At 43.9% G+C, this 13573-nt stretch overlaps 1 protein-coding gene across 4 annotated transcripts in view; it reads right to left on the bottom strand.

The window, feature by feature from the left end:
* Positions 1-3150: 3150 nt before the first annotated feature.
* DIP2B (disco interacting protein 2 homolog B) overlaps positions 3151-13573 on the bottom strand; it is a 63201-nt gene continuing 52778 nt past the window's right edge. For all 4 annotated transcript variants that reach the window (XM_030468112.1, XM_030468113.1, XM_030468115.1 and 1 more), the window contains 11 exons: positions 13082-13193; positions 12497-12606; positions 11728-11858; positions 10984-11152; positions 9880-10050; positions 9463-9524; positions 9287-9344; positions 8639-8713; positions 7875-8052; positions 7578-7701; positions 3151-7086 (listed from right to left, as the gene is read on the bottom strand). In XM_030468112.1, the coding sequence (XP_030323972.1) occupies positions 6834-7086; positions 7578-7701; positions 7875-8052; positions 8639-8713; positions 9287-9344; positions 9463-9524; positions 9880-10050; positions 10984-11152; positions 11728-11858; positions 12497-12606; positions 13082-13193 (1443 nt within the window). In that variant the 3' untranslated portion in view covers positions 3151-6833. The remainder of the gene's footprint in view (positions 7087-7577; positions 7702-7874; positions 8053-8638; positions 8714-9286; positions 9345-9462; positions 9525-9879; positions 10051-10983; positions 11153-11727; positions 11859-12496; positions 12607-13081; positions 13194-13573) is intronic.

Raw genomic sequence — 13573 nt, 5'->3', positions numbered from 1 at the left:
AACCACATCTGGGCAGAGGCATGAAACTCTTCTAATGCAGAGTTATGGCCAGTGTAGGGGCAGGGATGGGGAGAAAGACCCCTGGAGTCCTCCCTTCTGAATGCATTGGGCTTTTTTGCAGGGAAGGAAATGTTGCTGTGTCCCAGACACAGCCACAACCTGATCAGGCACTTCAGGTCACCTCTGGTGCAGGGAACTGGTTTTACTGAGCCATTCCAGTACGAGAAAACTCTCCCTGCCTCCTCTGAACCAGGTGGCCCTGCAGTCTTCATGTTGAAACCAAAGAGTTCCACCCTCCCCAACCCTATGGGCAGGCCCCATCCCTACATTCCCACTGCACACACTGCCCCAACCCTCAAAAAAACCCCCAAACCCTTAAATCACAGTCTTTCTCCTGACAACAGTCACTCCTTGATTGGCAAAGCCATCTGCCTTGCTCAAGGAAGCAGCAGCAGGAGGTGATTCTCCACCACAGGGATGGTGGTGAGTGGCCTGGGGTGCCTGGCAGTGCCTGTTAACTGTACACAGTGTAAATGTCTGACTCTTCCTGTGTCCCCCCAGCCTTTTTATTTGTTTGAAAAGAACCAGCAGTGCCTCCTGTTCCCATTAAACCCTTTCTCAGGGGCGTGTTGGCTGTGTGCCTTTTTATCCCTGCAGATGGACTCCAAGCTAAACCAGTGGCTCTACAACCCCCTCCACCCGCCCTTGTTGTGCCAAGCCCTGTAAAAACAACCCCCCACCCTCCCTTTGGATTGTGGATCCATCCAGAGCATGCATTGTGCAAGCCAAACACCCTGAGTCCTGCTGCAGGAGTGGAGGGAGGACAGGGCAGTGCCTGACCCTGTGTTGGTGACCTGGTAGCACGAGCACTGGGAGCCCCACAGAGACCTGGGGGCACAGTCCCAGTGGTTCTGTGTTTCTGGGGCCATGGTTTTCCTTCAGACCAGTTTGGCATCTTCTGGAGGCTGCTCTGGGCACTGAGGCATCACCTTGGGTCTCTATGGCAGAGGTTGGGTCTCTGGGATCCCCTAGGGATGTGTGGGATGCTCTGGGGACTCCAGAGGACTCTGAGCTGCTGTGTGTGCTCCAGCATTCTCCCTGAAAGCTGCTTTGGTGTAAGCCATTCATTCATTCATTCCATTTTATAAAAATATTTAATTAGACCATTTAAATGCAGTCTTACCCAATCCACGAATTAGATAAAATACAAGGAATTAACTAACTGCACCTAACGAGGATTCTATTTAATACTCAAGCCCCAATGCTGAGGTTTGATTTTTCTCCTCACTAGGCTGCCACGCACTCACAGCCCCGCAGCTGCTCTGCTAATTAGCGCCTACTGATTACAACACTCATTAAGTAAACCTGTTGCAACCTCTTAATTCGCAGCCTTGACCAAACAGCAATTACTGCTTGTGTTTCAAACAGCCCAAATTACTCCGTTTCCCCTCCCCTTTCCCCACGATTCACGACTCCCCCCTCCCCACGCACCCACCCGAGCAGCGGCCGCAGCTCCGGACCCCGCAGCCGAACCGTGTGGACGCGGAACCGGGACGGCGGCAGCAGCAGCACCGGAACGGACCCGGCGGGCGGTACCGTCCGGGGCTCAGAAAGCCCTCAGAGAGGAACACGGAGACCGGGACTTTGCGGACCGGCACCTCCGCGACCCGTAAGAGCGGCTCCTGAGGTACGAACAGACACTCCCGCTGTCCCAGAACCAGAACCACATCTACGGTTCGGTCTGACGGGCCGGGACCGCTGGTGCGTGGCAGCCCCACAACTTCCCGGAAATGCGCGTGGGTCCCGCGGAAGATGCGCTCAAAGAGGCGGCGGAGCGGCCGGAGAACATCGGCAGTGGGGCTGTGCTGGACCCCCGGGGGTCGGGGCCGTAACCCTGGCAGTGCCCGAATCCCAGAGTTTACCCCTAAAACCTCAACCCTTCCTCCTCTTCGTCGCTCTCCCGTTTTTGCCGATTTCGGCTCCAAAGTTCCCCGCAAACGGAGCCGCCTCCCAAACGCAAAGAGCTCGGTGGAAGAAGGGGCTCCCCTGCTCCTTCACTCTTGGAACACCCCAAGGGGTTGTAGGATGGGTGGGGGGTACCTGGGGGTACATAACCCTCAGTCTGCTCTGGGGCTGTGCTGGGCTGAGGGCTCTGCTGTTTCTGGAGCATTTTGGGTCACTTTTTGGAAGCTTTGTGCAAGAATTTGGCAGCATTCTGCAAGAGCCTCTGGGTCAGCAGTCCGTGGAGTCAGAACTTTTCTTACCCACCCCATTTTCTCCTGTTGGGAGTGTTGTGTGGGATGGTTTGAAGTTAGAATGTGTTTTAATATTCTGGATTTTTTTTTTTTTCTTTTTTTTCACAGGTTCTGAATAGGAGCCTGGTGACTGCTGGGCAAAGGTGGGAGCATCCTCACGCCCTGCTGTGCCTTTCCTTGGTGGCCATGGCTTCAGGTACCTTATTTCTGAAAAATAAGTGGAACCAGGTGTGGGGAAAGGCTGGGAATTGTAGGGAGGGGTTTGGAAGTTGGTGTAGGTGACACCTTTTGGTCAGGTGAAGGGACCAGGTTGGATTCCAACATGATGCTAACATCAGCTCCAGCATTTCTGTGTGGTGTGTGTAGTTTCTGCTGTCTTTGGAGTCTTATTTCTCAGGTCTTGGGTAGGGTTCCATGGGAGGGTGAGGGCCAGCAGTGTTCAGTGGTCCCTCTTGGCATTTGGGAGCCAGGTCCCCTTCTGTGGAATTCTGGAGCTGAAATTGGCCAAAATGGGACAAAATTGGCCAAGGGGAGGAACGGTTAAAGTTTAAGGTAGGACAAGTGGTAGTACCTGGCTCCCTAAAGCAAAGAGAAACCACCTGGAACTGAAATCTCAAATATTGGGACATTGATGTTAAATTTTAAAGTGTATCAACCTCATCCTGGGCGAGTGAGCTCAGTTTTAACTGAGTTCAAAAGCTGAATGTCTTCTTCCTACTTTGCAGGCACACGAGGCTTCACCTCTCCAGTTTTCTGAATTTCTATATCCAAGTGGCAAGATATTTACAGGAATGCTCAGAGGTTTCTCCATTTTGCCAGGCAAAAAATGGTAATTCATGCTTTCTTCCTTAAACATAAAATCCTTTGGAGAAAGAGAAGATGAAGAGCAAAGAGAGCAATCAGGCATCAATATTTATTAACACAAGACAAAGGAAACACAATCAATGCGTTAATGGAACACTGTCCAGCCAGATGTTAAATTTAAAAATGTATTATCTAATCTAATTTTAAATAAATAAAAACTTTATACATAATTACATAATGCTGTAGTCTGAATTTGACAATGGTAAATAGGTTGACAGAAACTAAAAGAAATTGCATTTAGGGCTAAAATTCATCTCGTTTTTACAACCTTATTTTTAGGACAGTTAGTATGACAGATCTTAATTACATTTATTTAAATCAGAAATTCAGTGCAAATTTTAACAAAACAGGACTTGAATTGCCTGTACCAACACACTTTGCTTAGGGAATAGTCATAAACAGTAAGACAAAAAAACTATTTCAGTTCAAAGGGTTAAGAATTCCTCGTTTTTAGGTTTCACTCTTAGCTTGGAATCTGATGGGACAACAGCAGGAACTAATTTGCCTTCTGAAACTGGCTAAAACTGCAAAGTCAAACTGGTGTGGAGAGTCTGCTGCTCAGGATTGATTCAGCAGCTGTGGAAAAGCTTCCAACCCTGAACCTGAAGACCCAACACCAGTGGCCCTGCCAATTTCCTGAAGGGAAGGATCTGGGTTTGTTCTGGAATGAGTTGTTTGTATGGAATGAGACCAAGCAACCCCTTGGAAAGCAAAATGGTCCTCTGAGAGCCCTCCCACCACAACCACAGAACCCTCTGTCAGTTTGGAAGAACTGACCCCAGCCTCAAAGAGGCGAGCAATGAAAAATAGGTAGCACTTAGTGCTGTACAGTTAAGTTACCTCACAGGGATGTTGTAAGGATTTAGACAATATCCTCATCTACAGAGGAAGAAACTGAAGGAGTGAAGTGACCTGTGGAAGGCCTCGTGGCAAATCCTCAGCAGAGCTGGAGTTAGAAATGGGGTTTTTTTCCAGATTCACAGCTCCCTGCTGCCTCCTCTCCAGCCCGTTGCTTCTCACTGTGCCAAACGTGGGCAAAAGCATTCAATGAAATCAGAAGTGGCCAGCAGCTCTGTGGCTCTGGCCACCAAATGTTCTCTCATTCTATGGGCAGGACTGTAAACTTACAGTTCTCCAACACAGAGAAATGTAACATGCCAGGAAAAAAACCAAAAAGGATCAAGAGTACACAGTAAAATTGCAAGATAAAAACCTAAACCGTAAGAAGCTATCAATACCAAATAAAAAAACAAGAAAAAAAAATTAAAACAATCCAGTTTGTCACTCAAAAAATGCCATTTCAGAAAGTCAAGCTGCCAGATACTGGGAATCTTTGATCAAATCAATAGCTGTTGGTTTTGGTTTGGTTTTTTTATTTCTGAAAAATCATGAGTGAAAGCAAAAGACAATCCCAGAACTGTGCTTAAAATCCACTTCAGTGGACAGATGAAGCATTTATTGAAACAATTTATCTAAAGCTCTGAGTAAGAAAAAGCTCAAGACCATCAGAATTTTTTTCTGAAATGGGCAACAGCAAAGTGAAGCTGTACTGCAAGTCACTTTGCTGTGCAGAAGACATTAAAAAAAAAATTCAAGTGAAACAGAAGATACAACAAGGAGACTTTGCTGGCTGAAAAGGGAGAACAACTTTTGTGCACTGTACACCCCAGGTTAAGTTGCAGCACCAACTGTATTGGTCACAGTCACACCCCTCACTTTGTGGCCAATTTGTTAAAACTAAATACAAATAAAAGATTTCATGCACAGGGATTTTAGGATGCACACCCTAAGGAAGCAGACAGTGTCCCTATTGCTACAGAACCACCCTGCACAGATGCAGGAAAAGAAATTGGTCAAAAATGTGCACCTGTAAACTGAGACATCTGCAAAGAACTCATGTCTAGACTTGCCACAACTTCCTGTCTCTAAAGCTATTCCCCTCCTCCAATATTTTTCAAAAATAGCATTTGGAACTTATCTGAATTTCAATGCTCTTCAGTGAAGAGCTGACAGAACACACCAGGAGTTTTTCAAGGGCAAAACTGAGGTTTGCTTACAGCTACACTGGATTCTGCTCTGATAACTACCACAGGATCTTCAGAATTTAGACTAGAAATCTTTTTAAAACTGCCTAAAGCTTTCAATGAGGTAATCTGGAACATTTTAACAACAAGTTTATTTACACTGTATACCAAATTTGACTCAACCCCCCCCTGGTGCAGTATCTGCTACCAGCTCTCACTGCTTCCAAAATAATGTTTTCTAAACACCCATAGGAATTTAATTGTTCTTAAAAGATTATAGTAAGTATTAGATGAAAGAAAGGGAATCTGGAGTCAAAACTTAAACACCATCTCTCCCTCAGTCTGGTGAGCAATTGCTTCCTAACAGCAAGAGCTCACACCACTGCTCTTAAGGCTTCTGTTTCTTTACATTTACTAATGTGAAAACTGTCACAGTATTTCAAAAGCTAGGATATTCATCTTCACAAAGTTATTTAACAGTGTGTTTGCCAGAACTGCTCTCTCTGGCTTTTAGGTCCCCTGTTAAAAATGGGATTCAACTAAAACCCCAGAATTATCAAATTCTGTCCAGTGAGTGCTTTGAGGAAAACTGGGCTGTTGCCTCCCAGTTTACATGAAAACCTATTTACACTATTTCTTACTCAACCCAGGGGGAACTGAACAGAAAAATGACTGAATTGCACAAACTGTGACCTTTAGCTGTGTGTCACTCTAAAGGGCTTCCTTTCTCCTTTGAACAAAAGGTGTCCCAGAGGCTGTCACTCAGGTGGCATCATTTCAGTCGAGCATTTTGGACCTGTACTGCCATTCCTACCTAATTCTGTGTCACTGTTTCAATTCAGCCTTTTTCAGAAAGATGTGCCTTCAAATCATAGGTTTCTACATGCTGTGACCCACTTCTGCCCAGCAATAGGAGACTATTTACTGAAATAAGACAAGTTGTGGAAGATGTGTGTCTCTCACATTAGTTCTAACCAAATGTAATTAATTATGCTTAGTAACAAAAGTTACTTGTCCTCTAAAATTTCTACCTTCAGCTGTCACTGTTATCCAAGTTAATTTTCTGTCTAAGTGAATTATGTATAATAATATTTACATATTTAAAATATAGGCAAAAATTCTTTTTAAATTCAAGAAATATCTATATGAATAAGTAACTCTTAGATTCCCTAAGTTATTGATTTGGTCATGGCACAATTTTAAATAAGTTGTGTGATTCCATGGGATGAATAGCTACAGTACAGATGCAAAGTACATTATATAGAAGGGAAATGCAGAACTCTGTTGACCCTTTTCTTAATAGTTATTATCTTAACTAAATAAACCCTCCCCTTACAGAATCCTAAAACAGTATTAGATAAAAATACAAATATGTACAACAGATGAAAAAAGTAACACTACTGTAAAGGCCTTAGGAATTTTGTAGCTCACACACTTGTCAACTTTGCATTTTCTATAAAGCTAATATTTCAGTAAACTGTTACAAATGTTTTCCATTGCCACCACGTTTCCTTTTGCCCCTCGGTACTTAAGGGGATCTTAATACCACGGGATGAGATGAAGGGAATGTGGCAGCAATCTCAAACTTTAGATCAAGTATTAGTAATTTTCACCAGCTTCATATTTCTATAGCCACCCTTTGTCATTTAGTGGTCCTGCCAGGTTTCTGCCCATCATTCCCACACACAGGTTACATGTTATAGGCGACGTAGATGGGGTCTAACTGGTCAGCCAGGAAGCTGTCGCGGAGGTGCATTCGTTGCTTCTCTCCTCTGGAATTGATAGGAATAACTCCAGGATCCACTACCACCACCACTCCCACAATTAGGTAATGTTCTTCCAGGACCACGTTTGTAACCAGAGGAACTAAATCCAGGGCTTCCTGTTCACAGCCACACAACTCCACGACAACCACGAGCAAGTTGGTCCACGTGAATACGGCGCTAAGATGGAAAATGAAGAAACAAAACAACAGAAAAAAAGTTATTTTCTCAAAGATCCAAACGTTACTATTTTTTATCCTTAGGTGGAGTTTACCACCTGCTTTGGGCCACATCTGCAAGCAACCTAACTCCAAGACCTAGTCCTGATGTGTCAAAGATCAGTTCCAACACACTGCTGTACTACCGACTGTAACATAAGAACTAAAGTGCTGCTTTCCCTGACTCAAACAGAAATGGTTCTTTGCACCACAGAGAAGGAAATCATCCTTTCCATTTTGAACTAAGGCTGGTGAGAAAACATTGAGTCAGTCAGCCCAGCATTATTTTGACCTACAGATGGGAAACAAGGTGTATGACTTGCTGACAGTAACACAAAAAGGAATCTGAATTTGCCGTATGTGTTTTTTTCCCCATTACGTTCTGCATCCTGGCACCAACACTGCTACATTTCAGCTGGGTGAGGATTAATTAACTTTTTGCAGCTCTTTTACCATTCAGCAATGCTCCTGTGTGTTCGAGATACAGAGGTCTCAATGTCAATGGGGTGGTAACGCAGTCCCCTCAGCTCCAGAGTTTCATCCAGTGCTCCAACAACGTACAGTGCATCGTGGCGCTCTGGAGAGATGGGAAATGAGGTGTGTGAGGACCATGAAAACAAACAATGTCAGACAGTAAATGGCACTGAGGAAAACCCCAAAGTGTCTCTTTTTCTCTAGACATCTGGATCAGGGCTTATTGGCTGTAGAGGGTGAAATACTCCTCATTTAAAAGGCTGATTTCTGCCCTACCTCCACTGGCAGCCGTCAGCTCCGTCCGACGAACAAACCCAAGGTACCCAGTCCGAGCCCAAAGTGTCTGAGCAGCATCACCAAAGCTCAAACGAGTGTTGAAATGATCAGCTTGAAGGGTTTCGTTGTCATAGATGGTGTAGTAGCCACTGGCTGTGTGTGGACTGTTCACCCAAATCTGTGCAGGGAGTGGAAAAGCAGTCACCTCCACACACGACCCACCCAGAGTACTGGACACTAAAATGCAGCAGATAATGGACTGGAACAAGGTGCTCTTTTTATCTAAGATTTTCCAGGCCCCAAAATGTTTTGTATTTAACTCAAACATCCAGATATTCTGTAGAATCTTAAAAATGCAACTTGAAGATCTCCTCATAACTGTAAGAATTACAGTAAAGGAACTGTAGATTTTTGTAACATGTGAAACACAAAAATGAATCACAAACTATAAACACACATCAAATTTATTTGTGTGCCATCAAGAAAAGGAATGCAAAATGTCAATTAGACTATTTAGAAGCCAGTTATGCAAGATTTAGAGTGGAATATGCCTTCCTTTCTAGTAGGCTTTCTTTCTCTTTTTCTTTAAACTTGACAGTAAGATAACACACCCAAATTCTGAACACTCCAGCAATAATTCAGCTTAAAAAGGCCTGAAAGCACTGAGAAACTGTCACCCAGCAACTGGCATGACTGAACAGGGAGAATACAGCCCAAAAGCCCACAAGAGGAGAAGCTACCCAAATAGTGAAACCTCTGCTTACCTCCCCAAGGTGAGAATCTCCAAGAGGTCCTTTTGTCTCAGGATTAACAATGACTACTTTGACTCCAGGTAAAATCTAAAGAGCACAGGAGGAAATATGCAATCCCTAGATGAATTACATTCAGGGACCAATGAAATACAATGGCTGCTCAGTTACTGCCAGAAAGGTGTGATTTCACCCAGAGAAATCACAAACAGCTCTAGAACATGCCAGGACAGGTAAACTAAAGGTATGAATGCATGTCATGACTCAAGAGCCACACAACCAAGGGATTCAAAGCCTGCAACATCTTGACTTTGCCAAATTCAATGCTAAAAACTACTGGGAAATATCTTTTTGTGAACACATTTGAAAGAGGGAATAAGAGCTGCAGTAAATCTCAGATGCATGCAGATTCCCTGGATATGCCAGCATGCTATGACAGACACTTTTGATATGTTTTATTGTAAACAGAACCAACCCTCCCAATTGCAACAGCAAAGCATGCTCCTAAATCAACAGATACTTATAAGAAAGTCCAACAAACTTTCCAGAAGAACAGGGTGACCAACTGTCACCTCATGCCATGCCACCAGACTCCCTTTCCTAGCTAGACACCTTGATCACCAGGGGCTTGTCCCATGTCCCTAGGTCACAACATGGAATTACCTTCCCAGATTCTGAAAGCAGCAGGCTTTGTGGAGCTCCCCTTTCCACAAGGCGTACTCTGAAGGTAAAGAAAATATTGTCAGGGAAAAAATGGAGCTGAAATGTCCTGAGAGCTGAGATAGCTCAGGACTTGTTATGCCATGTTATGGCAATAAATTTAAGTAAACTTACTGTACCTGTCATGTCTCAAGGATTTCAGATCTACATACACCGTGGTGGGATCAGGTCCAGATGTTCCCTGAAGAGTTAACATTTAAAAGGAAGAATTAATGTATTGACAGAAATCAGGGCAACTTCTGAGATGCACCTCTGGGGAGGGGGGAGCTGCTATGGAGATAGCCCAAGCAGCATCAAGTACCAGTCCTGGGGCAACTAGTTATAGTTTAGATGGAATTAAACAGTTCTCTCATGTCATGTTTTATCTGTTTTGAGCCTCTGTGATATGAGTTGAAAACAAGAGAAGCTCCTTAAATCTTGTAGCAGCTCCACTCCACAAAGCAGGTGCTGGGCAGACTAACAACACCAAAGTGTGTGTGGATCAGGAAGTTTGCTGATTCAGAAGACAACTGAACCTGGAACTCACTCCTGTTTACCTGTAAACAGATTGCAACGTTGACTCTGGAGCCAAAGGTGGTGCTTACAGCACGAGAGGACAGGCCAATGTCTTTGAAGAGTTTGGAGAAGGAATGAGTGAGAGAAACTCGGGGCCGTTCCTCTGCAACGACCACGCAAGTCCGGACACAGGAGAGATTAATTCCTCGTGCCTGCAAAAAACACACAGGAGTGCAAAGGACTGGAGGGTGTGTTAACTACCACCCTGCACCAAGAGCTGACCCCTCAGAAGTGACATTGGCTTTTTCTCCCTGGAAATTACTCAGGAAATGCAGGACAGATCCTGGTTCTTGTGTTCGGGTTATTTCCTCTTTTCGGCTTCTATTTTTATTTTAAATTTTGTCTGAGCCAAGAAATACTGCAAGAACAAAGTATGCATTAGCACTGCTTCTTCCTCTGCTACAGAACACAGCACCACGTGCTTCTGCAGTGCTTTGCAGCTAAGACTCCATCTGTTATTCACTATCTATATAGATGGAAACCAAACCAAGGGAGAGTCAAGTCATTTTCTGGGATCACAGCGAGTCTTCAGCAGAAGTGGGACCAAAATCCATTATTATTCCTAGATATGAACACACTGGACACTTGTTCTAATCTGTACATGATGCTGTTTCTGGTGACCCAACCCAAAGCAGACACCTTCAGAACTCTACACCACCCCCACAACAAGTCTGATCCTTACCCTCATGGATGGGGTGCACTATTTCAGTAACCCCCTTGCAAAAATCACCTCAAGCATTAAACATCTTCAGCAAATCTCCTGACATGTGCTTTACATCATGTGCTGGGCTGAGCCTTCACTGCAGACTGTTACATAAGCAATTCTTCTGCAGAGCATTCTGCTGCTGGCATCCTCAGGGTCTGCCCAGCAGTCTCTGACACTCACTGGCACTGTGCTACCTACACCCCACTCAGTTTCAACCCTTTGAATTTCCTGGACCTGCAAACATTTTTTGCTGCTTCTGCTTTTTGAGCAAACTGTGGACTGGAGACTTGTGCAAGAGGAAAAGTGTTGTATTGAACAGTTGTATCACTTCACAGTTCACACTGTTCACAGTTTCCTTAATTTAGGAAAAATTTCTTACCTTTAACATTTCAACTTGGTTTCCAAGTCCCTTTGTGCACAGTTCCATGACTGAATAGGAACAGAAAGTGTCCCTTATTTTATACTGGCTGACAGTAGATAACCAGAGAAAAAGATTGGATTCCAGCTCCATAGGAGGAATTAAAATTGACTGGTGTCCAGAATACACACTGTGAAGAACATCAAGGAAGAAAACATTTTTGTGTAGCATGTAGTTATCTTTAAATATATATTTACTGTATTTTCATGTTACATTCCTGTCAGACCAAAAGCAGGTTGTGGGACTCTGTATCCAAAGCAAACTGATAATAGCTGCAATGTCCACCTTCTGCAGCAACATGGTTTGAAGAACACAACAAGTAACAATTTATAAACAAAGAAATGTACACACACACTGTCAGAGTGAAGGAAGAGAACTGGCTCAGCCACAGTTTGCAGAAGGAAAAGTCCCTTACTGCAACATATAATCAAGGAAGAAAGGCAAGGGAAACATTCTGGAGCCAGTAATATTTGGCTGCACAAATATGCATAATCAAGACAGGATAACATCTTGCTAATCTGCAGCAAAAGGGAACATATTATTGTCAGTTCAAAGACAAATTCTCCCCTTATTGTAAATTACTCATTTTTTAGTGATGTCAACATAATCTCTCTGCAACTGCAACAGATAAAGACATGGACTGCCATTTCCCATTTATAACCAGCCAAGAGTTCATCTTTTCCATTTTCCCCTCAAAAGTTGTACCTGCAAAGGCACCAGAGCACAAAACCTAATCCACAATAGGGGTCCAGACAAATTGCAATCTGTCGAGAGGAGTAGAGCTCACACTGGAGCTTGATTGCCCTGCAGAGGCCACTCACTGCTGCATGGGACATCTGCAACACAAGAGACAGAAAAACTGTGCTGAAATTCAAGGACAGCAAAACAGGACTTCACCAGTAGGTAAGAATAAAGCTAGGTTTGCCTTGCTAACACTTCCCCATGAAGTATGTTTCTTCTCCCTTTATCTTCCAAAGCAGAGGCAGAGCTCTGCAGAAGCCTTGAGCAACACTAAACCAGAGAGTGACACCAACAGCTATTGCTTAAAAGCTTTAGGCATCTCAGACTCTAAACACAGCTGATCATTAATGACAGTGGAAGGCTTTCATCCTTTAATTTATCCTCTTCCCTGTCAATTGCTTTCCTGCCCTGCTCTTGGTGGGAGGAGCAGAAGTTCACAGCTATGCTACTCACAGTGCTCATCCTCTCCTAAGAGGCAGCTCTCCAGTGGGAGGCAGCAGCAGAACTCCTGATGCCCACTGTCCTGACCTGCTTTCCTACACTTCAGAACTCATTCTCCAGCACAAAGTCTCACTGCATTGTCTGCAGCAAATCCATGGCTTTACTGGAAGAAAAGCATGGCCTTTGCTTAAGCTGCAAGAGACAGCTTAGGTGGAGGTCAAGGGGAGATGTGCTTCAGAATATCAAAATATCACCAAAACCCTTGTTTATCTTCTAAAACCCTTTACTGTACCTTTACTCCTGTGAGCATGCCTGTTGTGGAGACACTAAAATCTAGATATGCCAACATTTCAGGTGTAGGTGGCTTGTAGATCTGAGACAGTCGCTTCCTGGGCAAGTCATCTGTACAAGAAAGGAGCACAAGGGGTTAATTTCTGATTTCTGAACTGGTATTTGAAAGGAGAACACAATTTTCAAAAAGCCCAAGATACTTTCTTTTAATTCTCTTAGCTTTCTATTAATTAGCTTTCTATTAATTCTCTTTCCAAAAGAGACAATAGTTTCTGACAAGAATCTTTCCAAACTTTTTATGCAGGAAATTATTTATCCTCATGAAAAGGGAGACCAACTCATGCCTGTCTGAAGGAAACTAACAGTTATCTGCTCAGTAAAACTGGTTTCCATGTGTAGCTTAACAAATGCAAAGAGATGTCAGTAAACAAGGTCAGACCTAGCTTATATCTTGGATTGTTTTTCTAAATATTCAAACAAATTCTTAAGAGCCATCCAGTTAGCATCTAAACTGGGGGAGAATCCTTCTGGAAGTCAATGGTAACACCACAAAACTTCAGGAAGTCTTTCAGGCCATGGACCACACCTGTGTCAATGATGGTTGGCCAGGTTTTCACATCCACAGCAGCAGCTGCCTCTCTGGATTTCAGGAGTCTCATTAAGGTCTGTGTTGTGAGAATACAAGCAGCTTTGCTGACCTAAAAGATAAAAACTTATCATAAAAAAAAAGAAGGGCAAAATCATGCCCCAGTGGCACTGCCATTGCAAGATTTTTAGCACGTGTAGCCACCTTCCCCCAGCAAACCTGCATTAATTTATTTGGGTTTTGCAACACTCCTCTCTACTCTTCTTTCACTAAAACCCTAAACACAGACTGAAGTGCCAGTAAGCACATCAAGACCTTTATTAGAACTGGTGAGAACATTACACTGTCTACACCTAGCTTTGTCCCCATGGCTGTAACAGGGAGGTATTCTTCCCTGCTTACTGGGCCTGGGAAGTAATTACCAGGAGGACCTGGCCAGCAGTAAGGAGCCAGTGTGCAATCTGAAGTGCTCACATCACATCAGCATCTCGC

The sequence above is a fragment of the Calypte anna genome, chromosome 33, assembly GCF_003957555.1.
Source record: "Calypte anna isolate BGI_N300 chromosome 33, bCalAnn1_v1.p, whole genome shotgun sequence".
NCBI lineage: Eukaryota > Metazoa > Chordata > Aves > Apodiformes > Trochilidae > Calypte > Calypte anna.
The sequence above is the reverse complement of the archived record's forward strand: the minus strand, read 5'-3'. Positions and strand labels throughout refer to the sequence as shown.